This window comes from Oncorhynchus mykiss, chromosome 5 (assembly GCF_013265735.2).
Source record: "Oncorhynchus mykiss isolate Arlee chromosome 5, USDA_OmykA_1.1, whole genome shotgun sequence".
NCBI lineage: Eukaryota > Metazoa > Chordata > Actinopteri > Salmoniformes > Salmonidae > Oncorhynchus > Oncorhynchus mykiss.
The window spans coordinates 73,557,352-73,583,251 of NC_048569.1; the positions used below are offsets into that span (position 1 = coordinate 73,557,352).

At 42.3% G+C, this 25,900-nt stretch overlaps 2 protein-coding genes across 3 annotated transcripts; both read right to left on the minus strand.

Moving 5' to 3' along the window:
* Positions 1-21: 21 nt before the first annotated feature.
* LOC110524532 (F-box/LRR-repeat protein 5) lies at positions 22-17,471 on the minus strand. Its single transcript, XM_021604266.2, has 11 exons — positions 17,255-17,471; positions 15,228-15,443; positions 11,156-11,251; positions 4,370-4,565; positions 3,751-3,933; positions 3,458-3,583; positions 3,140-3,288; positions 2,893-2,975; positions 2,061-2,780; positions 1,794-1,942; positions 22-1,104 (listed from the first exon to the last, which is right to left on the minus strand). Exons 1-11 carry the CDS (start codon positions 17,336-17,338, stop codon positions 1,028-1,030), a joined length of 2,079 nt encoding a protein of 692 aa, XP_021459941.2. The 5' UTR covers positions 17,339-17,471; the 3' UTR covers positions 22-1,027.
* Positions 17,472-22,547: 5,076 nt separating this feature from the next.
* LOC110524534 (E3 ubiquitin/ISG15 ligase TRIM25) lies at positions 22,548-25,748 on the minus strand. 2 transcript variants are annotated; one of them, XM_021604281.2, is made up of 7 exons: positions 24,918-25,744; positions 24,568-24,663; positions 24,189-24,422; positions 23,859-24,018; positions 23,616-23,657; positions 23,434-23,502; positions 22,548-23,321 (listed from the first exon to the last, which is right to left on the minus strand). In XM_021604281.2, the coding sequence occupies exons 1-7, from the start codon at positions 25,509-25,511 to the stop codon at positions 22,786-22,788; spliced, it is 1,731 nt and encodes a 576-aa protein (XP_021459956.2). In that variant the 5' UTR covers positions 25,512-25,744; the 3' UTR covers positions 22,548-22,785. The 2 variants fall into 2 exon arrangements, with proteins under 2 accessions (XP_021459956.2, XP_036834243.1); XM_036978348.1 differs by having other exon boundaries at positions 23,299-23,321; positions 23,859-24,072; positions 24,918-25,748.
* Positions 25,749-25,900: the final 152 nt, after the last annotated feature.

Below are 25,900 nucleotides of genomic sequence, written 5' to 3' on the forward strand. Positions count from 1 at the left end.
CTTTACCGCATACATACTGTATTTCACTTTAAATCCAATATACTTTTATTGTTCATAACCAATAGAACTTCTCATGCAGATTGTTTGAACAAGCAAATAATGGGTCTCCAGAAGTTGTGCTATGTATAAAGACCAGCACTCAGTGGATCAGAGTAGTTACTATTTCTCAAATCTGCTCCATTGTCATTCAACTGTATGTCTAGATCATTTTGTGAAGTAACTGGGAGAGCTTATGTGAATTTCAGTGCCCTTACCATTGATTCATTACACAATGACAAAGGGAAAATATTATCACAATCCAATGTTTCTAGCCACAAAGGAGAAAGATGAGAAGCATTATGAAATCCAAGATTTGGAATAAGGGTATTACCTGCAGACAAATACCACCATAACTCTATACCTGAAATGCCTGCCCACATCTGAGGCAATTCTAACAGTGATCTGGCCACCTGTCATCTCTAGAAGTGACATGATCAGTGTTCTCCAGGACTGTGCAGTTTTCTTCAGATTCTTAAGTCACTGATGTTACAAACCATCTGCCACCGTGTGAATCACCACTCCCAACATGTATCATGTGAAGAGAACTCACATCTCAACATTGAATTATCTGATGTTTCTAACTTCAATAAATCAACCAATTAAGACTTACAGCAATCAGAGATCTAAAACAAGGAAGTAGGAGCAGAGGTGGTGGACCTAGTCAAAAACTACAGGATACCTGGTTCAATTCACTACAGAAACAACAAGTACTTGGTCACGTATAACATCTGCTTTTTTGCAACTCAAATTAAAATGTTAAAGGAACACTTTCTCAATAAGGAACTAGAATTTACATTTGCAGATACTTCATACATCCAACACCCATATTTTTCTAAAAACAGATGGAAATGTCACGAGTTTATTTTTGTATATCTACAAACTATTTTAAGTGACAAAGTACAGAGATTGGTTTATTCCCAGGTGATTAAAGTGCAGATGAGGAACCTTTGGGTGGGGGGGGGGGGGGGTTGTGGAGCTGGGTCAAAGGTCACTCTCCAGAGCGGCAGCACACCCTGAAGCCACACTGCAGGTTCTGGCAGCCGCTGGCCGTGTCAGCGTGAGGACCTGCAGAGTAACAGAACCGTTAGACCAGTCACTCATACAGTGGGCCAGTTACTGCTGTCCTTAAGAGGGGTCTCACACTTGCCAAGATAATCAGCAATCAAACGGTTGACGTGTATCCTTCAAATAGCAAGCATAACATCAGTTTGTTGTTCACCAATGTCAAAGCTTGCTAATAAGAGCTGCCCTCTTCCGATTGACTGTTGACCAATGTGGAGTCTCCTTATTTCATAGAAAATGACTGGTAGCTAGGTTGGTGATTTATCTCGCCTAGTGTGAGTCCCCAGTAATGTGGACATGTACCTATTGCCAAGTTGGACTTCTGTCCACGCTCTTGGTTCAGAAACAATGTTAAATGGTTTACACTAATACTATGGCGTTAAGCATTAAGTTGTAGTGTACACTGAATGCGTTTCTCTGACTACCTTAAAGCCCACTTACCTTCCACCTCATAAGATCAGCAGGGCTGTTACATAAGGAACTTACACTGGGAAACGAGCTGTACAGGTGAGATTCGGAACATTCATACTGGAATACAATCCACCACCAAAAGTCATCCATTCAACTCGATATGATACATAATGCTCTTCCTACACATTTGTGCAACATTCAAGTGTATAACATTGCATAACTTAGTTCTGTTTTTTGAGAGGTTATTTTCCCCTAATGTTGTAAACTAATGTGTACATTACCGTTGATGTTGTCGCAGTAGTAGAAGTGTTCATCATTGAGGGCAGGACAGGCTGACACCAGCTCCTGTAGCCCCACCTCAGTGATGAGGAGACATCCAGACAGGTTCAGATGCTCCAGGTGAGGAAGCCCTCCACGCTGAGACAGTGCCCTGAAACACACACATAGATTTTATGTCCATAATACACTCATTCCCTACTCAAAATCTATGTTAAAGCAATGTTTACATAGGTGGAATACATAATACAGAGGGGTCATAAGCAGTTTACCTCAAGCCCAGGTCTGTGACCTGATAGCATCCAGACAGGCTGAGGAACCTTAGTGAGCGCCGACCGTCTGACTGATCAGTTCTGTTGTCACACTCCAGGCACAACTGGCCCCCAGAGGAGCATTTAGTCCGAAACTCTGCCCCTGCACTGCCCCTGGTGGTGTGAGACTCATACTGCAGCCCTCCTAAAGTCCTCAGGGCCGTCTCACCAGTGCAGCAGGTGGAATGGCCACAGCCGGCCTCCCCAAGCCCATACTGCTGCTGCCTGTAGGAGGTGCTAAAGCAAGTCCTGAAGCCCCCCCTACTTCTCCTACAGCAACACGACAATCCCCCTGGCTGAGTCTCCACAAAGCCCCGCACCTCAGGGGTAGACACTCCCCTGCGTCGGTTCCACTCCGCAGCATCCTCGATGTCAGCCAGCTCCAAGGGGTCCAGGACCCAGACCCTGGTGGGGCTGCAGGGGGCTCTGCCCAGTCTCCCTGGCCACTGCTTGAAGATCAGGACCTGCCGGCTGTGCCCAGTCGGACGGAGGCTGCGCTTGTCGAGCAGACTGATAGGAGAAGGAGGGCTCTTCAGAAGCTTGGCTTGTCGGTCAGAGCAGGTGGGAGATGCCAGGTCCCCAAGACCCAGGGACAGCTTCTTCAGTGTGCGGTCAGTGATCTTCTCACAGCCTGAAAGGTCTAGGTGCTCCAGAGAGAAACATGCCCACAGAGATGACCAACTGACAGGCAGAAGAGAAAAAATATATAATTAGAAAAGACAGACAAAATTATTTGAATAGTACATCACACCATGTAGTGTTCAGCATAATTGGTGTGGCACGGATGACATACCTGTCAAAGGCGGAGTCTGTGACATCAGTCTGAGTGAGGTCCAGGTGGGTGAGATTAGGACAGAGACTGAGGATCTGACGCACCTGCAGCAGCAGACACCCATATACATACAGATCATTAACCTACACTCTGCCATGTATAATCTATTCAGTCTCAAACATCCTTCATTCATATGCACCCAGTGTTTCTCAAGGCTCTGCTTTATTGATGTTCTAGGCATATGATCATGAATATTCCTGGTCCATACCATCTTACTGGAGACCGTAGAGCTGTAGGCCAGAACGATGGACCTGACAGAGGAACCCACAGCTGGCAGAAGGTTCTGGATCATTCCATTCAGTAGCTTCTTCTCCCTCTGAGCAGCACTTATAGCCAAGGAGTCTTCACAAGATGCATCTAGACAAGGGAGAATGTGGATAGAAAAGAGGACCATTTTCTAGAAGTCATATCCAAACAGTTCACCCAAATCTGTAAACACATCTGTGTCACTTCAATCAAACTATGCATTCACTTGATCGTATCAGATGTACTCCTGACAAATACATTAGACTGACTGGTAACTCACCAGACTCATCCACATCTGCATCCTCATCCCACTCCTGGTAGGCCTTGCCCTCATCCTGCAGACTTTTCACCCACTCCTCATCCGGCTCCTGGTTCAGATCATCTGGGGGACCGCGATAGTAATCCCCTGGGAAACAGACACAGAAGGCACACACTCAAAATACAAACTCAGCAACTGTTTTCTTAATGAGAACGGTGTCAAAGGATTGTATTGGTATGGCAGTTTTTCTAGTGTTGACTGCATTCCCATTGGAGGTGATAAAAGTATAAAAAGGTAAAGGTTGATCTTTGTACCTCTGGCCCAGCGTACAGGGTAGAGGTGTCTCCACAGAGAGCCGGTCTTGGCCAGGTCAGACCAGGCAGAGCACACCTGGCCACAGTGACACAGGTCCTCAGGGCCCAGGTAGCGGAACAGACACAGCAGGACCTCTGTGGGCAGCTGGGAGATGTGGGCGGAGCACAGCTCTTTCTCCAATTCTGAGGAATGATAATAAGTAGAGTTTTTTTATAGTGTTCACACTGAATTTAAGTACAGTTCTTATAAGAGTTTAGAAGTGACATGCTTCTCTACAGTTTACGGTAAATATAGACATCCAAGAATCATTGTTAGACCGCAGCAAACAGTGGGAAATGAGGCAGCAGCATTGTGATTCAGCGGTCCGTAAAAATGTTTTTGGTAAGGGTTAGAGCCACGCCTCAAAGGAACATTTGGTTATGGGAAATTTGTGGTCAGTATTCATTTCCTAAACAAGTACTGACCACATCCTCCAATTCAGCATAGTTATGAGGAAGTTGGGATGTATGTTCTTGAAAGATATTAGGTAAAAGGATTGTGTAGGGAAAGATAGATAGGGTAGATATCACAAAGATGTGTACTAACTAAGAAAGATAATGAAGGGTCTGTCTGACTCACCATCATCAGTCTTCTCATGGTCAGCATACTTGAAGGCCTTGTGCAGCTCCTCTGCCTGGCTCCACAGACTGAGCCCCTTCAGCACCTCTGCTGCACAGTTCCATCGCTGCTGGCTACTGTGCTGCGCTATCACCTGCTTCTTGATGTCTTTCAGCTCCTCATAAGTGAAGTACTGCATCAGCATGGGCTGGAACACCTGGATATACACATTCACTTGCATTACACTCAAGCACATGCAAAACAATGCATTACTATAGAAAATACAGAAAGACCCACAGTTCTGAACATGTTATACTTGCTGGTAGGGCTGTGGAGGTCATTACATTTTTTCCAGACAGTTATTGCCATGCAAAAAACTACCGGTTCACGGTAATTTACTGTTTATTAACATAAACACGTTTCGCATCTCCAGGCATCCACGAATACAAGCTGCATACAAGCCGCTGATGCGTGCCTTTGGAAAATCTATAAAAGTCTAATAAAATCAATTTACACTGGACAAAAATAAACAACATGTAACAAAAAAGAACAAAAATATATTTTACTGAGTTACAGTTCATATAAAAGGAATCCAGTCAATTGAAATAAACAACTTGGGACTTAATCTATGATTTCACGACTGGGAATACAGAAATGCATCGGTTGGTCACAGATACCTTAAAGAAAAAGTTACAGGCATGGATCAGAAAACCGGTCAGTATCTGGTGAGACTACAATCTGCCTCATGCAGGTGACATGTCCTTCGCATAGAGTTGATCAGGCTGTTGATAGTGGCCTGTGGAATGTTGTCCCACTCCACTTCAATGGCTGTGCAAAATTGCTATTGGCGGGACCTGAAACACGCTGTCGTACACACTGATCCAGAGCATCCCACACATGCTCAATGGGTGACATGCCTGGTGAGTATGCAGGCCATGAAAGAACTGGGACATTTTCAGATTCCAGGAATTGTGTACAGAGCCTTGCGACAAGGGGCTGTGCATTATCATGCAGAAACATGAGGTGATGGCGGAGGATGAATGGCATGACAATGGACCTCAGGATCTCATCACAGTATCTCTGTGCATTCAAATTGCCATTGATAAAATGCAATTGTGTTCATTGTCCGTAGCTTATGTCTGCCCATACCATAACCCCACCACCACCATGAGGCACTCTGTTCACAACATTGACACCAGAAACCGCTCGCCCACACGATACCACTGCCATCTGCCTAGTACAGTTGAAACCGGGATTCATCCGTGAAGAGCACACTTCTCCAGCGTGCCAGTGGCCATTCAAGGTGAGCATTTGCCCACATTAAGTCAGTTATGACGCCGAACTGCAGTCAGGTTGAAACCTTGGTGAGGACGACAAGCACGCAAATGAGCTCACCTGAGACGGTTTCTGACAGTTTGTGCAGAAATTTTTCAGTTGTGCAAACCCAGTTTCATCATAAGCCAGATGTGAAGGTCTTGGACTGGCGTGGTTACACGTCGTCTGAGGTTTGGAGGTCAGTTAGACATATTGCCAAATTCTCTAAAACAATTTGAGGTGGCTTATGGTAGAGAATTTAACATTTAATTCTCTGGCAACAGCTCTGGTAGACATTCCTGCAGTCGGCATGCCAATTGCATACTCCCTCAAAACTTGAGATACCCGTGGCATGTTGTGTGACAAAACTGCACATTTTAGAGTGGCCTTTTATTGTCCCCAGCCCAAGGTGCACCTCTGTAATGATCATGCTGTTTAATAAGCTTCTTGATATGCCACACCTGTCAGGTGGATGACTTATCTTGGCAAAGGTGAAATGCTCACTAACAGGGATGTGGCTAAAATTTGAGAGAAATAAGCTTCATGTGCGTACAAGAAAAAAATTAGGCTCATGAAAGATGGGACCAGCAATGCATTTAGTCTACTTTGCAATATTTTTTTTAACTTAAAGCTAAACTGTAAACTAGTTGTTAAGTACTTACTATGATGACTACTGAATTCACGATCATGTTTGGTACAGAGTTGGGACGTTTTTGTTCAGTATAATATACACCATATTTTAGTCAGGCCTAATGAAAAATAATGATATGAAGAAAATGTATTTCAGAAGAACAGAATGAGTTGGCCTACTGTATGTTATCTGGCTATGATCCATGCCATAGGCTTGTTCATTTAGCTGCCATTATTTTATATGATTTTATAATAAGAAGAATATAATTGAACTTAGCTGAATAAAATATAAATTATATTTTTCCCATTCCGGAGCGAGTGAAGTGGCCATGTGGAGCGTAAAAGTGATCATTTAGAGTTATTTGGCAACTTTAGTTGGGAATAATACAAACTTTAGAATGTCTTAGAAATCAAAACATATATGGCCTGCATGACGCGACTATAAGCTATTGATGATTTGAGAAAGCTTGCACTCGTATTACTTAGAATGTATTTAGTGTTGTTTACTCTGGTCCAAACAGGCCGAGAAATAATATTGTAATCTAACAATACCTGTTGGTCACATAATACTCACTAGGTCAAGTGTCTTCCACAGATCTGACATCGCCTTTCCCTCCTGAGCACCCAGTAAACATCAGTTTGGAGGTTTTTTTTCACGTCCTCCACATCCACTTTGCTGTCGACATCATTACAGTGTTCAGAGTTTGTTATAACCAATTTATTGATTCGATTATGTTAGGCTATAGGTCAGGCCCTATTGGTCACATGCATGCGATGAATACATGTTTCACGTAAAGAAAGCAAGGGTTGAGGGAATAGGGAAATGAGGGATTTCGAAACAAGTAAAAAACTAAAATGAAGTGATGTTGTAGCTTCAGCACAGACAGCAAAATAAATACTTGCTGTGATGTGGTGCCTTTTTACTGCAGTAGGGGGGACAGTCACACAGGCAATCGCTGTTTGTTTAACACAGTGTGATTGAGCTCCCGATGAATTTTGTGTGTCTTAATTATTTAACCAAACAGTGTGCTTAAAGCATCAGACAAGCTCAGTGCATATGTAGGTGATTTTATTCAAACACATAGGGTGTCTATATATGAAAAAATACGTTTCAACATTTCGACCAATCGATTGGTCTAAAGCACAGGACGACTCTTGGTCGACCAAGATTTTGTTTCGTCGGGGACAGCCCTGTTAAGAACACATTTCACTCCACACATCAACCACTGTTTCTGCACCGCCCTATGGGACTCCCAATCACGGCCGGTTGTAACACAGCCCAGGATCAAACCCGGGTCTGTAGTGATGCCTCTAGCACTGGGATGCAGTGCCTTAGACTGCTGCGCCACTCGGGAGGCCCTGACAGGTAATATTCTAATATTCCACCCAAACTCTGTATGCCATGGGCTCTCCAACCCTGTTCCTGCAACCCTGTGCTTAATTTAGGAACCAAGTGAAATCTGTTCGGGAACATCAATAGTAAAATGTTTTCGCAACAAAACATTTCACTAAACTCTTGACAGCCCCTCTGCGAGCTCAAGAAAGGAATAAAGGAGAGAGCGGAGATGGAAACTCACAGTGGTGAGATTCTGCATAGCTAACGGTAATGTGTCACCCGATTAATTATAAAAAGTCCTATTACTAGGCTATTCAAAAATCAAATTCACTATAATTGTAGGCTAACTTTAAGTCACCCTGCACAATCAATGAACCAACAGCATTGCCTAGGGCTATATGTTCTCTACCTGAATCATGGACAGAGATTTGGGAGCGTAGCATTAGGTAACCAGTCCATCCAGTATACATAATAATACAGTCCACAGATTTGTTTAATTTTGTAGTATAGGCTAGACCAATTATGTGCCAAAGACATCTTTTCTGATTTATGTTTCTATGCAATGTGTAATAGGCGGTAGGTTATGTATTGTATAACGGCACAATCATTACTTTAATTAATTGTTTTTCAGGCTTGGGCTCAAAAGCCTACACAAACTGTAATATGCTTATGTTTGTCTTGAATGAATCATCACCTTAGAAAGCCATGTCCATTTTGTTGTGTTAGGCTTTGAAACAACATCCACAATGACCATGTTTTACACTCAGTTTCAACCTGCTGTTGAACTTTTCTTCAAATTGATCGCCACAGTGACGTGAGTTTTAAAGCACAATACTATTTTGATGATAAGTGTCTGATGTGATTTTTGAATGCATTTGCATTGATGTCAGAGTGGCTAGAGGGACAATAGAGCCCTGAGTACCAGGCCATTAGGACCTGATGGTCATTAGCAAGTTGGGTACTACCAAAGCATGTCCAGAGTGCATAAGAAGAAATTACCGTGACTCAATGGTCACATGGAATTTTACTGCGGTCATGACTAATGACTGTCAGTGTGGTGGTAATACGGTCATGACTAATGACTGTCAGTGTGGTGGTAATACGGTCATGACTAATGACTGTCAGTGTGGTGGTAATACGGTCATGACTAATGACTGTCAGTGTGGTGGTAATACGGTCACTGCAACAGCTCTACTTGAAGGTCTCCATTCATGGATTTTACACTGGATATACACTACTGTTCAAAAGGTTGGGGTCACTTAGAAATGTCCTTGTTTTTTTAATAAAAAATAAATAAATTGTCCATTAAAATAGCATCAAATTGATCAGAAATACCGTGTAGACATTGTTAATGTCAGCTTCATTAAAAATAACCGCAAAGCACCAGTCTCAACGTCAACAAATCTCAGACTGGCCAATAAAAATAAAATATTAAGATGGGCAAAAGAACACAGACACTGGACAGAGGAACTCTGCCTAGAAGGCCAGCGTCCCGTAGTCGCCTCTTCACTGTTGACGTTGAGACTGATGTTTTGCGGGTACTATTTAATGAAGCTGCCAGTTGAGGACATGTGAGGTGTCCGTTTCTCAAACTAGACACTCTAAAGTACAGTACTTGTCCTTTAGCTCAGTTGTGCACCGGGTCCTCCCACTCCTCTTTCTATTCTGGTCAGAGCCAGTTTGCGCTGTTCTGTGAAGGGAGTAGTACGAAATCTTCAGTTTCTTGGCAATTTCTCGCATGGGATAGCCTTAATTTCTCAGAACAAGAATAGACTGACGAGTTTCAGAAGAAAGTTATTTGTTTCTGGACATTTTGAGCCTGTAATCGAACCCACAAAATTCTGTTGCTCCAGATACTCAACTAGTCTAAAGGCCAGTTTTATTGCTTCTTTAAAATCGGGACAACAGTTTTCAGCTGTGCTAACATAATTGCAAAAGGGTTTTCTAATGATCAGTTAACCTTTTAAAATGATAAACTTGGATTAGCTAACACGTGCCATTGGAACACAGGAGTGATGGTTGCTGATAATGGGCCTCTGTACGCCTATGTAGATATTCCATTTTTTTAAAAATCAGCCGTTTCCAGCTACAATAGTCATTTACAACATTAACAATGTCTACACTGTATTTATGATCAAGTTGATGTTATTTTAAATGGACAATTTTTTAAATTTTCTTTCAAAAGCAAAGACATTTCTAAGTGAACCCAAATTTTTGAATGGTAGTGTAACAAATATGTACACTGCTCAAAAAAAAATAAAGGGAACATTTAAACAACACAATGTAACTCCAAGTCAATCACACTTCTGTGAAATCAAACTGTCCACTTAGGAAGCAACACTGATTGACAATACATTTCACATGCTGTTGTGCAATGGAATAGACAACAGGTGGAAATTATAGGCAATTAGCAAGACACCCCCAATAAAGGAGTGGTTCTGCAGGTGGTGACCACAGACCACTTCTCAGTTCCTATGCTTCCTGGCTGATGTTTTGGTCACTTTTGAATGCTGGTGGTGTTTTCACTCTAGTGGTAGCATGAGACGGAGTCTACAACCCACACAAGTGGCTCAGGTAGTGCTGCAGGACATTTGGCATTTGCCAGAGAACACAAAGATTAGCAAATTTGCCACTGGTGCCCTGTGCTCTTCACAGATGAAAGCAGGTTCACACTGAGCACATGTGACCGAGTCTGGAGACGCCGTTGAGAACGTTCTGCTGCCTGCAACATCCTCCAACGTGACTGGTTTGACGGTGGGTCAGTCATGGTGTGGGGTGGCATTTCTTTGGGGGGGGCGCACAGCCCTCCATGTGCTCGCCAGAGGTAGCCTGACTGCCATTAGGTACCAAGATGAGATCCTCAGACCCCTTGTGAGACCATATGCTGGTGCGGTTGGCCCTGGGTTCCTCCTAATGCAAGACAATGCTAGACCTCATGTGGCTGGAGTGTGTCAGCAGTTCCTGCAAGAGGAAGGCATTGATGCTATGGACTGGCCCGCCCGTTCCCCAGACCTGAATCCAATTGAGCACATCTGGGACATCATGTCTCACTCCACAGACTGTCCAGGAGTTGGCGGATGCTTTAGTCCAGGTCTGGGAGGAGATCCCTCAGGAGACCATCCACCACCTCATCAGGAGCATGCCCAGGCGTTGTAGGGAGGTCATACAGGCACGTGGAGGCCACACACACTACTGAGCCTCATTTTGACTTGTTTTAAGGACATTACATCAAAGTTGGATCAGCCTGTAGTGTGGTTTTCCACTTTAATTTTGAGTGTGACTCCAAATTCAGACCTCCATGGGTTGATAAATTTGATTTCCATTGATAATTTGTGTGATTTTGTTGTCAGCACATTCAAATATGTAAAGAAAAAAGTATTTAATAAGAATATTTCATTCATTCAGATCTAGGATGTGTTATTTTAGTGTTCCCTTTATTTTTTTGAGCAGTGTATTAATACTGTACACAGAATGTCCTACATCAGAATACCCTACATATAAATTACTTGTAGATTATTATATCATACCTCTTCCTCCTCCTTCATATGGGGTAAGAAGTCCTGTGTGAATGCCTCAAGTCTTTCCTTCAGCTGCTGGGCATAGTTGAGCTGCTCATTTTCACTCTGCAAATATATCAAGCATTACACATCAGACACAAACAACTGACTGTCATTCACTCCCCCTAAGAATGCCAGCAATCCTCCACTTCTGCCAAATCAATACTGTCAAACATACAAGAGTCAACAGACCAGCAAAACACTCAAATACTTACCCTTGCAGGATAAGAAAATAAACATGTTTGTGGCTAAACTTGAAATACCCTCGATTTAACTGAGCAATGTTTTCCTCCAATTCATGCATTTCATCAACAAATCTGTACTCTCTAAACCAAAAAGCATTCTAATAGCATTTACAAAAAAATGTAACAAAGTCTTGTTTATGAGGTTTAATTAAAACATTCTTTTGTCTCCTAGTTGAAGACTAAATCCCCCCCAAAATGCAACAAAAAGCGTTTGAATTAGGCTACCTCTCTAAAAACATATTTTTCTGTCTATAAACGATGTTCACAGGCCCATTTAATGCATGTTCTGCTTGGCGCTCTCTACAAGCTACAAAATAAAGTACCTCCTAACACCAAACATATATATCAGAATTGTATACAAGCAACATAATGCCAAGAACTCAAAAGATCTCTCAATTATTTTATTTCTGTTCAAAATGCACACATCTATCATAGAATTGCTAACCATTTCTCTTTTCTGAATTGAGGCATATTGTTCAATTGTGTGTTGCGTTTAGAAACGCCAGTTTCACTAAAGTAAAAAAGTGTTTAAAAGGTTACCAGGAAACCAAGACCGTCTTTAACCAGACTGTTGTCATTGTAGTACATGGGCTTGCTCCTACCTAAATGTCTCTGATTTGGTCTAAGCAAACAGCTGGAGGCAGGGCTATCTCCTATAGAACTCCATTTTTATGGAATGGTCTGCCTACCCATGTGAGAGACGCAGACTCGGTCTCAACTTTTAAGTCTTTATTGAAGACTCATCTCTTCAGTAGGTCCTATGATTGAGTGTAATCTGGCCCAGGAGTGTGAAGGTGAACGGAAAGGCACTGGAGCGACGAACCGACCTTGCTGTCTCTGCCTGGCCGGTTCCCCTCTCTCCACTGGGATTCTCTGCCTCTAACCCTATTAGAGGGGCTGAGTCACTGGCTTACTGGTGCTCTTCCATGCCGTCCCTAGGAGGGGTGCGTCACTGACGTGATCTTCCTGTCTGGGTTGGCGCCCCCCCTTGGGTTGTGCCGTGGCGGAGATCTTTGTGGGCTATTCTCAGCCTTGTCTCAGGATGGTAAGTTGGTGGTTGAAGATATCCCTCTAGTGGTGTGGGGTAGAGGTCAACCGATTACGATTTTTCAACGCAGATACCGATTATTGGAGGACCAAAAAAAAGGCGATACCGATTAAATCGGTCAATTTTTTTACATTTGATTTGTAATAATGACAATTACAACAATACTGAATGAACACTTATTTTAACCTAATATGATACATCAATAAAATCAATTTAGCCTCAAATAAATAATGAAACATGTTCAATTTGGTTTAAATAATGCAAAAACAAAGTGTTAGAGAAGAAAGTAAAAGTGCAATATGTGCCATGTAAGAAAACTAACGTTTAAGTTCCTTGCTCAGAACATGAGAACATATGAAAGCTGGTGGTTCCTTTTAACATGAGTCTTCAATATTCCCAGGTAAGAAATTTTAGGTTGTAGTTATTATAGGAATTATAGGACTATTTCTCTCATATACCCTTGACTATTGGATGTTCTTATAGGCACTTTAGTTTTGCCAGTGTAACAGTATAGCTTCCATCCCTCTCCTCACCGCTACCTGGGCTCGAACCAGGAACACATCGACAACAGCCACCCTCGAAGCAGCGTTACCCATGCAGAGCAAGGAGAACAACTACTCCAAGTCTCAGAGCGAGTGAAGTTTGAAACGCTATTAGCGCACACCCCGCTAACTAGCTAGCCATTTCACATCGGTTACACCAGCCTAATCTCGGGAGTTGATAGGCTTGAAGTCATAAACAGCTCAATGCTTGAAGCACAGGGAAGAGCTGCTGGCAAAACGCACGAAAATGCTGTTTGAATGAATGCTTACGAGCCTGCTGGTGCCTACCATCGCTCAGTCAGACTGCTCTATCAAATCATAGACTTAATTATAACATAATAATACACAGAAATACGAGCCTTTGGTAATTAATAAGGTCGAATCCGGAAACTATAATTTCAAAAACAAAACGTTTATTCTTTCAGTGAAATACAGAACCGTTACGTATTTTATCCCTAAGTCTAAATATTGCTGCACAACCTTTAATGTTGTCATAATTACGTAAAATTCTGGCATATTAGTTCGCAATGAGCCAGGCGGCCCAAACTGTTGAATATACCCTGACTCTGCGTGCAATGAACGCAAGAGAAGTGACACAATTTCACCTGGTTAATATTGCCTGCTAACCTTTCTTTTAGCTAAATATGCAGGTTTTAAAATATATACTTCTGTGTATTGATTTTAAAAAAGGCATCGATGTTTATGGTTAGGTACACATTGGAGCAACGACAGTCCTTTTTTGAGAATGCGCACCGCATCGATTATATGCAATGCAGGACACGCTAGATAAACTAGTAATATCATCAATCATGTGTAGTATAACTAGTGAATATGATTGATTGTTTTTTATTAGATAAGTTTAATGCTAGCTAGCAACTTACCTTGGCTTCTTACTGCATTTGCGTAACAGGCAGGCTCCTCGTGAGGCAGAGCGTTGAGCTAGTTAACAGCAAGGTTGCACGATTGAATCTGTCGTTCTGCCCCTGAACAAGGCAGTTAACCCACCGTTCCTAGGCTGTCCTTGAACGTGCTCTTAACCGACTTGCATCGTTAAATAAAGTAGTAAAACAAATATGTTAAAACAAATCGGGAAAAATCGGCATCCAAAAAAAGCCGATTGTTCCGATTGTTATGAAAACTTGAAACCGGCCATTCCGATTAATCGGTCGACCTCTAGCGTGGGGGCTGTGCTTTGGCAAAGTGGGTGGGGTTATATCCTGCCTGGTTGGCCCTGTCCGGGGGTATCGTCGGACAGGTTCACAGTGTCTCCTGACCCCTCCTGTCTCAGCTTCCTGTATTTATTCTGCAGTAGTTTATGGGTCAGGAGGCTAGGGTCAGTCTGTTATATCTAGAGTATTTCTCCTGTCTTGTCCTGTGTGAATTTAAGTATGCTCTCTAATTCTTTCTTTCTCTCTCTCTCTCAGAGGACCTGAGCCCTAGGACCATGCCTCAGGACTACCTGGCCTGATGACTCCTTGCTGTCCCCAGTCCACCTGGCCTTGCTGCTGCTCCAGTGTCAACTGTTCTGCCAGCGGCTATGGAACCCTGACCTGTTCACCGGACGTGCTACCTGTTCCAGACCTGTTGTTTTCAACTCTCTAGAGACAGCAGGAGCGGTAGAGATACTCTCAATGATCGACTATGAAAAGCCAACTGACATTTACTCCCTGAGGTGCTGACCTGTTGTACCCTCGGCAACCACTGTGATTATTATTATTATTATTATTATTATTATTATTATTATTATTAGACCCTGCTGGTCATCTATGAACATTTGAACATCTTGGCCATGTTCTGTTATAATCTCCACCCGGCACAGCCAGAAGAGGACTGGCCACCCCTCATAGCCTGGTTCCGCTCTAGGTTTCTTCCTAGGTTCTGGACTTTCTAGGGAGTTTTTCCTAGCCACTGTGCTTCTACACCTGCATTGCTTGCTGTTTGGGGTTTTAGGCTGGGTTTCTGTACAGCACTTTGAGATATCAGCTGATGTAAGAAGGGCTTTATAAATAAATTTGATTTGATTAGTAATATTACATGCCTGTCTGTAGGATGATTCACTACAGTGACAGTCTACCATTTCATAAAAAGCATGACTCAATGGGACACAACACAAAGCCTCAAGGGCAACAGGGATTATTTGAGAGCCTTTTTCATAAATGTCATTATGTTAGTGTCAGTGCTTCTGCTGATATCATTAGTGGAGTCACCTTAACGCTTCTCAGCCCTTTCTCAAACAGGGATAACATCTCTGAGAGCTTGTTGTCGGAGTGTACATTATACACATTGCAGCTGCGCTGCTGCAACAGGCCGATGATGTACTCATTCTCAATCTGTTCATGCATCTTGAACTCCTTGAAGGTAGCACACAGCGACTGAAGAAATGAGCGGAAGTCATTGTTGTTGGAGAAGTTGGTCTGTGACAGCTGTGGTAGAATGGAGAAAAATAACATGTCAAAGTTACTCAGATAACAAAAGTATAAAGCTGTGTGTTGCTAATTAACAAAGTGTGTGTATGTGTGTACTGTAATATAATAATTTAGTGGGTACTTATTTTTGTCCTATTTAATACATATACAAGTGTGTATAAATGCTCATGGGTGAATTGGATGGTTTTTTTTGCATATCCCAACTCTCCTTGAGACACCCTCAGCCAGGGTCTGCCATTATCATCTGCGACCCAGGAATAATTAGATTTAAGTGCCTTGCTCAAGGGCACAGTGGGAGATGTTTTTTTCCCTTGTCTAAGGGATTCGAACTAGCAACCTTTCGGTTACTGGCCCAACGTTCTAACCACTAGGCAGCCTACCACCTTTGTGTGTGTGTAAACTACAATATATTTATCTTGCGGACCTGAACACATAAGCAACATAATTGTGAACATGCCTGTATGAGATGAACTTGGGCCAAAACAAGCCCCATAAATGGAGGACAGGTTGTGAGGAAGGATCGGTATTCACCAATTTCATTGTGTTTTGCTCATGCCAAGTTACGTGACATTAGGTAAAAGCTTGGGGGAAAATACAGTTAGCCATGGTACTGCGTAGTAAGTAGCTGGCTAGCAGGGTTGGGGAGAACCAATAATTGCTATATACGCTAGATGACTAACAGGGGGCGCTATTTTGAAGCGTCACATCTCCATTTTGGCACTCCCCCAGTGTAATTTTTATAAAGCTATAGAAGTGCATTTATTAACATATACAGTTGTTGTTGTCACATGTATTCTATTACAGATGCATAGTTAATAAATACTAAATTAATCATTATGTGAGCTAAATATGAGAAAATATTTTTTTTTCCTAAAGTATATATTTTTGGAAAGCTATGTTACTGTACCCATGATAAACAAAATACATGTAATTTTGCCCTTAAAACATTTAATTGAAATACTGTAGAATTCCATTCATTCCTTCTGGGGAGTGCCAATATGGCCGACGGTGGCGTCAAAGCTTATTACGTGCCATAGCAAGCATTAGCAATCCAGGGTTTTTATACATCACTGGGAGTAACATGTAATCACAAACAAACGAACTATAATCAGTTATATTAGCAGCAAAAATACTGTAATCAAATTAGATACTTTGAAAAACGAAATAAGTACTTAATAGATTACTTTTAAAAATCCAGAAAGGATGTGTGAGAAAAAAATACATTATGACACCTTTATGTTGACATTCAATTCACCATTGAAAAAAAGCGCAAATGTATGTTTGTTCCACCTGAGCGAGGCTCACCACAGTCCAGACTAAATGCGTTTGATTGATCATTTTAGTCTTCTTCTAATGCCTCTTACGGGAAAAGTAAATCATATTAAATTACTGAGTTTGGGTATTCCAAAAATGCCGTTACTGGTTACAATTTCGGACAGGTAACTAACATTGGTAGCCAACTGTAACAGATTACACTAGAAGGTAATCTCCAACCCTGCTAGCACAACGTGTTGCATAACAACGTGACTCGCAAACTTCAGACTGGTTAATCCACGTAACTAACTAGCTAGAACTGTTTGCTATACAAGTTGCCAAAAGTATCATGTCATTGAAGTTGCTAGCCAGCTAACATGCTAGTTGAGACATTTCCCAACTAACGTTAGCCAGCGACGGACATAACAACTATGCCAAAAACACAACACCCATTTCTCCGACTAGCCAGCTAACCACTGCGTAACAAATAACGGGCAGCATGCTAGCTACATAGCTTACGTTATTTGGGCAAATTCATATTGCTTTATACAGACCTTCTCACAGTAAAGTCCCACCAACTGTTTCATTCGCCAGTGTGGCCCAGTGAAAACATCCACCTCGTCGGGAAAAGGAGCCATCTTCACTCCATAGAAACTAATCAGCACTGACTTGAGTTGCTTCTTGCGTCGCGTATTAGATGCTAACTAGTTAGCTTAGCATTGGGGAAGTGATAATGGGCATGCGCACTACTGTTTCTCCACGTACCAGACAGCGGGCGTCACAGACACCGGGAATCTTTAACTTCAGTTGATCCTCCTCAACACTTAACGCCACTCCAGTTACAGTGTTTTCGGAAAATATTTAGACCTCTTCACCTTTTCCAGAAAATTGTTACATTACAGCCTTATTCTAAAATATATGTTTTTTAAATGGTACAAATGTATTAAAAATAAAACACGGAAATACCTTATTTACATAAGTATACAGACCCTTTGCTATGAGACTCGAAATTGAGCTCAGGTGCATCCTGTTTCCATTGATCATGTAGATGATTCTACAACTTTGGAATCCACTTGTTCAGATTCAATTGATTGGACATGATTTGGGAAGGCACACACCTGTCTATATACGGTCCCATAGTTGACAGTGTATGTCATAGCAAAAACCAAGCCATGAGGTAGAAGGCATTGTCAGTCGAACTCTGAGACAGGATTGTGTCGAGGCACAGATCTGGGGAAAGGAAACCAAAAAAAATCTTCACCATTGAAGATACCCAAGAACACAGTGGCCTCCTAAATTGAAGAAGTTTGGAACCACCAAGACTCTACCTAGAGCTGGCCACCTGGCCAAACTGAGCAATTGAGGGAGAAGGGCCTTTGTCAGGGAGGTGACCAAGAACCCGATGGTCACTCTGACAGAGCTCTAGAGTTCGTTTGTGGAAATGGGAGATCCTTCGGGAATTTATGGTAGAGTGGCTCGACGGAAGCCACTCCTCAGTAAAAGGCACATGACAGCCCACTTGGAGTTTGCCAAAAGGCACATAAAGCACTCTCGAACCACGAGAAACAAGATTATCTGGTCTGATGAAACCAAGATTGAACTCTTTGGCCTGAATGCCAAGCACCACATTTGGAGGAAACCAGGCACCACTCATCACCTGGCCAACATGCTATGGGGATGTTTTTCAGCAGCAGGGACTGGGAGACTAGTCAAGATTGAGGGAAAGATGAACAGAGCAAAGTACACAGAGATCCATTATGAAAACCTGCTCAGGACCTCAGACTGGGGCGAAGGTTCACAGGACAACGACCAACAGGACAACGACCATAAGCACACAGCCAAGACAACGCAGAAGTGGCTTCGGGACAAGTCTCTGAATATCATTGATTGGCCCAACCAGAGCCTGGACTTGAACCCAACCTAACATCTCTGGAGAGACCTGAAAATAGCTGTGCAGCGACACTCCCCATCCAACCTGACAGAACTTGAGCGGATTTGCAGAGAAGAATGGGAGAAATTCCCAAAATACAGGTGTACCAAGCTTGTAGCATCATACCCAAGTAGACTTGAGGCTGTAATCGCTGCCAAAGGTGCTTCAAAAAAGTACTGAGTAAAGGGTCTGAAAATCTGGGTCCCCAGATCCTCAAAAAGTTCTACAGCTGCCTCATCGAGAGCATCGTGACCGGTTGCTCGGTATGGTATGCTCGGCATCCGACCGTAAGGAGCTACAGAGGGTAGTACGTACGGCCCAATACATCACTGGGACCAAACTTCCTGCCATCCAGGGCCTATATACTAGAAGGTGTCAGAGGAAGGCCCAAAACAGTATCTAAGACTCCAATCACCCATGTCATAGACTGTTCTCTCTGCTACTGCTTGGCAAGCGGTACCGGAGCGCCAAGTCGAGGTCCAAAAGGCTCCTTAACAGTTTCTACCCCCAAGCTATAAAACTGCTGAACAATGAATCTAATGGCCAACAAGCCTATTTTATTGATCCCCCTTCCCCTTTGTTTTTACACACTGCTGCTACTCACTGTTTATTATCTATGCGTAGTCGCTTTACCACAACTTACATGTACAAACTACCTCGACTAACGTGTACCCCCGCACATTGAGTCGGTACCAGTACCCCCTGTATATAGCCTCGTAATTGTTATGGAATTTTATTGTGTTACTTTTTACTTTAGTTTATTTAGTAAATATTTTCTTAACTCTATTTCTTGAACTGTATTGTTGGTTCAGGGCTTATAAGTAAGCATTTCACCACAAGGTCTACCTGTTGGATTCCGCATGTGACAAATAAAAATTGATTTGATTTGAAAACGTATGTAAATGTAATATTTACATTTATTTTAAAAACATTTTCTAACATAAAAAAAAAATCTGGTTTTGCCTTGTCATTATGGGGTATTGTGTGTAGATTTATGAGGGAAATAAACTATTTAATCCATTCTAGAATAAGGCTGTAACGTAACAAAATGTGGAAAAAGTCAAGGGGTCTGATTACTTTCCAAATCCACCGTAACACTCCTTTCAACTGCGCCCTACTCCGGAGAGGAAAGCAAGTCGCATTTCTTGTCCCCAGTCGTGTGGTGCGGAGCGCACACTCTCTCTGGACAGCAGAAACGCAAAAAATCTACACAATTCCACTTCAGGTCACTTTCACCAACCCAACATTCCCCAACCTCTTCACCATCCAAACTGACACCACATATGGATCTGCCAGAAGGCAATAATCCATTCTCTCCAAAGATCTCACTCCCACTGGGCCAGAATCATCTTTGTCATCATCAGGACGAGGCTCAAACACCTGCCACCGCAGTTAATTCATCCTCACTCTCGTCATGTTCAGTTTCCTTCTGTGACTCTTCCAAAAGCTCTGTGTGATCCACCACTCCATATTCACTCAAACCATGTTCCACTTTTCTCCTTTTGGTCCTGTCCAACCATCTTCCCCTTCATCAGATCTTCCAGAAGGCTTGTGCGTTCCCCATTCCATATTTACTTATAAACTCAGCAAAAAAACAAACGTCCTCACACTGTCAACAACGTTTATTATCAGCAAACCTAACATGTGTAAATATTTGTATGAACATGAGATTCAACAACTAAGAAATGAACTGAACAAGTTTCACAGACATGTGACTCGTCAGTGAAGAGCACTTTTTGCCAGTCCTGTCTGGTCCAGTGACGGTGGGTTTGTGCCCATAGGAGACGTTGTTGCCGGTGATGTCTGGTGATTGCCGGTGATGTCTGGTAAGGACCTGCCTTACATACAACAGGCCTACAAGCCCTCAGTCCAGCCTCTCTCAGCCTGTTGCGGACAGTCTGAGCACTGATGGAGGGCTTGTGCATTCCTGGTGTAACTCTGGCAGTTGTTGTTGCCGTCCTGTACCTGTCCCGCAGGTGTGATGTTCGGATGTACCGATCCTGTGCAGGTGTTGTTACACGTGGTCTGCCACTGCGAGGATGATCAGCTGTCCGTCCTGACTCCCTGTAGCGCTGTCTTAGGCGTCTCACAATACGGACATTGCAATTAATGTCCCTGGCCACATCTCATCTCACATCTCACAGTCCTCATGCCTCCTTGCAGCATGCCTAAGGCATGTTCACACAGATGAGCAGGGACCCTGGGCATCTTTCTTTTGGTGTTTTTCAGAGTCAGTAGAAAGGCCTCTTTAGTGTCCTAAGTTTTCATAAATGTGACCTCAATTGCCTACCGTCTGTAAGCTGTTAGTGTCTTAATGACCGTTCCACAGGTGCATGTTCATTAATTGTTTATGGTTCATTGAACAATCATGGGAAACAGTGTTTAAACCCTTTACAATGAAGATCTGTGAAGTTATATGGATTTTTACGAATTATCTTTGAAAGACAGGGTCCTGAAAATGGGACGTTTCTTTTTTTGCTGAGTTTATGTTCCACCTTTCTCCTTTTTTTCCTGTCCGCCATCTTAACCCCACCTCATGGACACCTGTGACAGTCGGTGGTGTTGGAAACCAAAATATATTTTTGTTGTGCATCATTCTTTGCATCTTATAAATGAACTACACTGCATTGGACATTGGTTTGTTAGTTTTCACTTTTGCTGACAAAGAGTGTAATGTTTAATGTGAGCCATTTGTGGAAGATCCTCCTCAACTATTTGTGGGAGGTGTTGGGATTTTCATGTTACCGTAAACCATGGACTACTACCGGTCTAGTGTGTGAGATGCTGGGATTTTCATGTTACTGTACATCATGGACTACTACCGGTCTAGCGTGTGAGATGCTGGGATTTTCATGTTACTGTATATCATGGACTTCTACCGGTCTAGCGTGTGAGATGCTGGGATTTTCATGTTACTGTACATCATGGACTACTACTGGTCTAGTGTGTGAGATGCTGGAATTTTCATGTTACTGTATATCATGGACTACTACTGGTCTAGCGTGTGAGATGCTGGGATTTTCATGTTACTGTACATCATGGACTACTACCGGTCTAGTGTGTGAGATGCTGGGATTTTCATGTTACTGTACATCATGGACTACTACCGGTCTAGCGTGTGAGATGCTGGGATTTTCATGCTACTGTATATCATGGACTTCTACCGGTCTAGCGTGTGAGATGCTGGGATTTTCATGTACTGTATATCATGGACTACTACCGGTCTAGTGTGTGAGATGCTGGGATTTTCATGTTACTGTATTTTTTAAAATTATTATTTACCTTTATTTTACTAGGCAAGTCAGTTAAGAACAAATTCTTATTTTGAATGACGGCCTAGGAACAGTGGGTTAACTGCCTGTTCAGGGGCAGAACGACAAGTTCTGTACCTTGTCAGGGGTTTGAACTTGCAACCTTCCGGTTACTAGTCCAACGCTCTAACCACTAGGCTACCCTGCTGCCCCAATCATGGACTACTACCGGTCTAGTGTGTGAGATGCTGGGATTTTCATGTTACTGTATATCATGGACTACTACCGGTCTAGTGTGTGAGATGCTGGGATTTTCATGTTACTGTGAGTTGCCTAATATATCATCAGTTCTCAACAACTCTGTACCACATTGGAAGATATCTGTTTTATAAATAGATTAAGACTTATAATCAATGTTGTATAAGTCTGACAATATAGGCCTAATAAATCCTTCCAAATATAAAATTTTCTTTTAAAGGACTACTACCGGTCTAGCGTGTGAGATGCTGGGATTTTCATGTTACTGTATATCATGGACTACTACCGGTCTAGCGTGTGAGATGCTGGGATTTTCATTTTCATGTTACTGTATATCATGGACAATATAGGCCTAATAAATCCTTCCAAATATTACATTTTCTTTTAAAGGAAACATTGACACAGCTGTTAGCATATTTATTTATTTATTTCATTCTTGCATAAAAGTAGGTAGTATATACAATTACCACTTTTTTCATAAAATCATTTGTACACTTGGTGGAATGCAGTTTTTTTTTAAAGCACATTATACACAATTCCCATATTTTTCTCAATGTACAATAAACAGTTTGAAGATACATGTAAACTACTCCTTCTGCCTTGCCCTACTCTGCAAATGGATTGTGTTGAAATCAGCCATTCAAATTTATTTCAGGGGGCACAATTTTATCTTGGACTGTATTTTGATCCAGAAAGCAGGATAGAGTGGTTGAGTGAATGTTGTTTTTACTCTATAGATGAGGGTCATTTTATCAGCAATGTTGTAAAATGCTAGAGTTCCTGCCTTGTGATCCAAGAACAGTCCTATTCTCCTAGAGGACCAAGCAGTTAATTGAATCTGTTTCTTATTCTCACAGACTTGGGCTATATTCCAGTCCAAACTCCAGGATTGATCATAAAATTCTAGAAATTTGGAGAATGCATCAGGGGGGCTGAGTTTTTTTTTCCTGTTTATCCCCTTATATGATACAGCTATGATAGCCTGTATTCCATCCCATTCAACCTCCCAGTAACAGCGCCCTGTCAAAGCCTCTCTGCACAGTACCACAGGCATGTTATCAAATCTATCTGGGTGGTCAGGATAAGGCAGTGCAAAATCATTCCATCCAGCCACTTTGTTATCTTTAGAGAGAAGGAGGTTTTTATGTGCAGTGTTTTGGTCCAATGTGAGCTGACAGGCATCTGATGGAGAGAAAGCAGATATGATGAACCAGTACAAAATGACCTGTTCTCCGTCTGTCTGTCCCAGTACAAAACAACCTGATCTGTGTCCGTCTGTCTATACTATACTTACATTTCAAAAACTCCTCTCTTGTCGTTGGTTCTTTACTCTCCACACACTTGTCTGTTACCTGGGGTAGAGCTAGAGGGATACAGAAATAATTAACTACAATAAATAATGTTACATGGTCTCAAGCTCAGCTGTGATTGTGCTGATGAGATTTTTGTGTAAATGTATGGTAAAAATGGACTCACGTGGACAAGGCTTTGATGCCTGCAGAATATGAATATCCTGTACTGTGGGAAACAGAGATATAGACCTAGTGAGTATAGCAATGTAGAGTAATTCTATACAGATTCAGATATGTATACAGAAGGTTGTGTTTATTACTTTTGTATTATTATTTTTACTCAATTAAATAAATGAAAGCTATAGATTGGTCAGTGGAGATGGTTTGAATGTAACAAGGGATTTGACAAGTCTGGTTTGTTGCAAACCTTTTTTAGAGATGTTTGCAAAGGCCCCTTCGCAAAAGTCCTCCAATCGCTGTTTCAGCTCAGCCACAGTTTTCTTCACACCTTCAAAAGAGACTTGCTGACTCACATTGATGCTGGATGTGTCTCCATATCCAGGGAGGGCTGGGACAGATTGACATCTCTAAAGACACACACACACACACACAATCTTCATATTCAAGTTGGGTCCTGAGTCCTGTCAGATTGAAAGTGGAAGAAAGTACCAGGGGCATTCCGTGTGAATTTGGCCCAAAAATCATAATTTGTTACAAGAGTCATCGCACCCAGGAGTCTTGTTAATGCCAATATTACCTGGAGGAAAATAATAAAATCTTCTGTTTTTGACAACTGCTCAAGCTCAGTATCTCTCCTCCTCAGCTCTATAATCTCCCTTTGCAGTTGGTCAACCTGCTCCTCAGCCGGGCCAACAGCAGCCTTCTCCTGTGATCTGATCAGTCTTTTCACATCAGAGTACCACTTCTCAACAGAGCAGATTATTTCAGTAAAGACCTTGTCACTGTCTTCCACGGCTATCTGTGCGGAGTACTGTTGGGACACACACACACAGACAGAGAAAGGAGCAGTCTCAATTTGAATCAGGCCCCACACGCAGCTCTGAACACTGAATTTATCAGATAATTGGAGCAGAGTTTGAGTTGTCAGCTGTTGTAGTTCTCTCATTAATACTCACTGTGAGAGACCTCATGGCCTGCTTCAACCACAATAGTTCCTTCTCTTTCCTGGCGATTATTTGCTTGTATTTCCTGTGTGTCTCCTTCAGTTCTTTCTGTAGAATCAAAACGCTCATGAGTAAAAGGTGCATGTGATTGGAATCAGAGGGCATAAACTTTATTAACTGTAATGGCACTTTAAACAGTAAGGGTGGACTGTTTATTCTTTACTGTTTTGATAGCTGTGTGCACTTCGGACTCAAAGTCCTTTCCTTGTTATCAGTGTTGATACTGATGTATAAACTGCAGTTTAAATTCAGCAATTTTATTCCACATACATTTTCATACACAACATGTAAAAACAGCATACCTGTTTTGCAGTGCCTTCAGCTGCAGCTGAAACTGTTTCGTGGCCTTTGTGTACACCCATCAAACACTCATAACAGATACAACGTTGATCAGTACGGCAGTAAACTTCCAGTAGTTTGTCATGCTGAGAGCAGATCTTCTCCTGAAGCTGTATGGAGGCTTCCACAAGTGTGTGTCGTTTTCCAGGGTTGAGTTTGTCATGAAGCTTGAGGTGTGTTTCACAGTATGAGGCCAGACATAGAAGACAAGACTTAATGGCTTTCTGTTTTCTCCCACCACAGACATCACACTCAATATCCCCTGGTTTAGCATAACAAAGAACGTTAGGGTCAGCTTGGAACTCTTCAATCTTCTTCAGTCTTTCCACTACCTCTGCAAACATGGTATTTTTGCTCAGAGCAGGCCTTGGGGTGAAGGTCTGTCTGCACTGAGGGCAGACGTAGACACCCATGCGGTCATTTAGATCCCAATAGTCCTTTATACAGCCCATGCAGTAACTGTGTCCACAAGGAATGGTCACAGGGTTCTTCAGTAGATCCAGACAGATTGAACAAGAGAATTGGTCTTCCCCAAATAATGCATACGACTCAGCCATTTTGTGGCCGAGAATAATGTATGTAATGTGTGTCCGGGCTGGTACGAGGGGAAGTGCAACTATCTGAATTCCTATTGGTTTTGAAAAATTATATTTCCTGTTTCGACAACACCGCTGAGGGGTGTGGTTTTATCAAGATCTCCAACTGGGGCGTGAAATATAGTTTCTCTTCTCTCAGAGAAACTAGCTACAGTACTATTTTTCTTTGCGCCTTATGGTTGCTAAGGAGAACGTCCACTTCAACAAACTCACATACAAACCCTGTACACCATTTTCCACTAGATAGCACAGCCACAAAGTAAAATTATAAAAGGGTTTAAATCGTAAAAACTCATGAAACAAACATTTGCTTTTTGGTCTTAATTTAAGGTTAGGGCTAGGCATAAGGT

Bases quoted from the DNA above. Each gene is read 5' to 3' on its own strand.
- LOC110524532 (XM_021604266.2), bottom strand. From the start codon at position 17,338: ATGGCTCCTTTTCCCGACGAGGTGGATGTTTTCACTGGGCCACACTGG. The intron at 2,976-3,139 runs GTATGGACCAGG...CTGCTGCTGCAG, and splicing joins CTACGGTCTCCAGTAAGATG to GTGCGTCAGATCCTCAGTCT. The intron at 1,943-2,060 runs GTAAACTGCTTA...TGTGTGTTTCAG, and splicing joins GTCACAGACCTGGGCTTGAG to GGCACTGTCTCAGCGTGGAG.
- LOC110524534 (XM_021604281.2), bottom strand. From the start codon at position 25,511: ATGGCTGAGTCGTATGCATTATTTGGGGAAGACCAATTCTCTTGTTCA. The intron at 24,664-24,917 runs GTATGCTGTTTT...TTGATTCTACAG, and splicing joins CTGAAGGCACTGCAAAACAG to AAAGAACTGAAGGAGACACA. The intron at 23,322-23,433 runs GTAAGTATAGTA...TCTCTCCATCAG, and splicing joins AAGAGAGGAGTTTTTGAAAT to ATGCCTGTCAGCTCACATTG.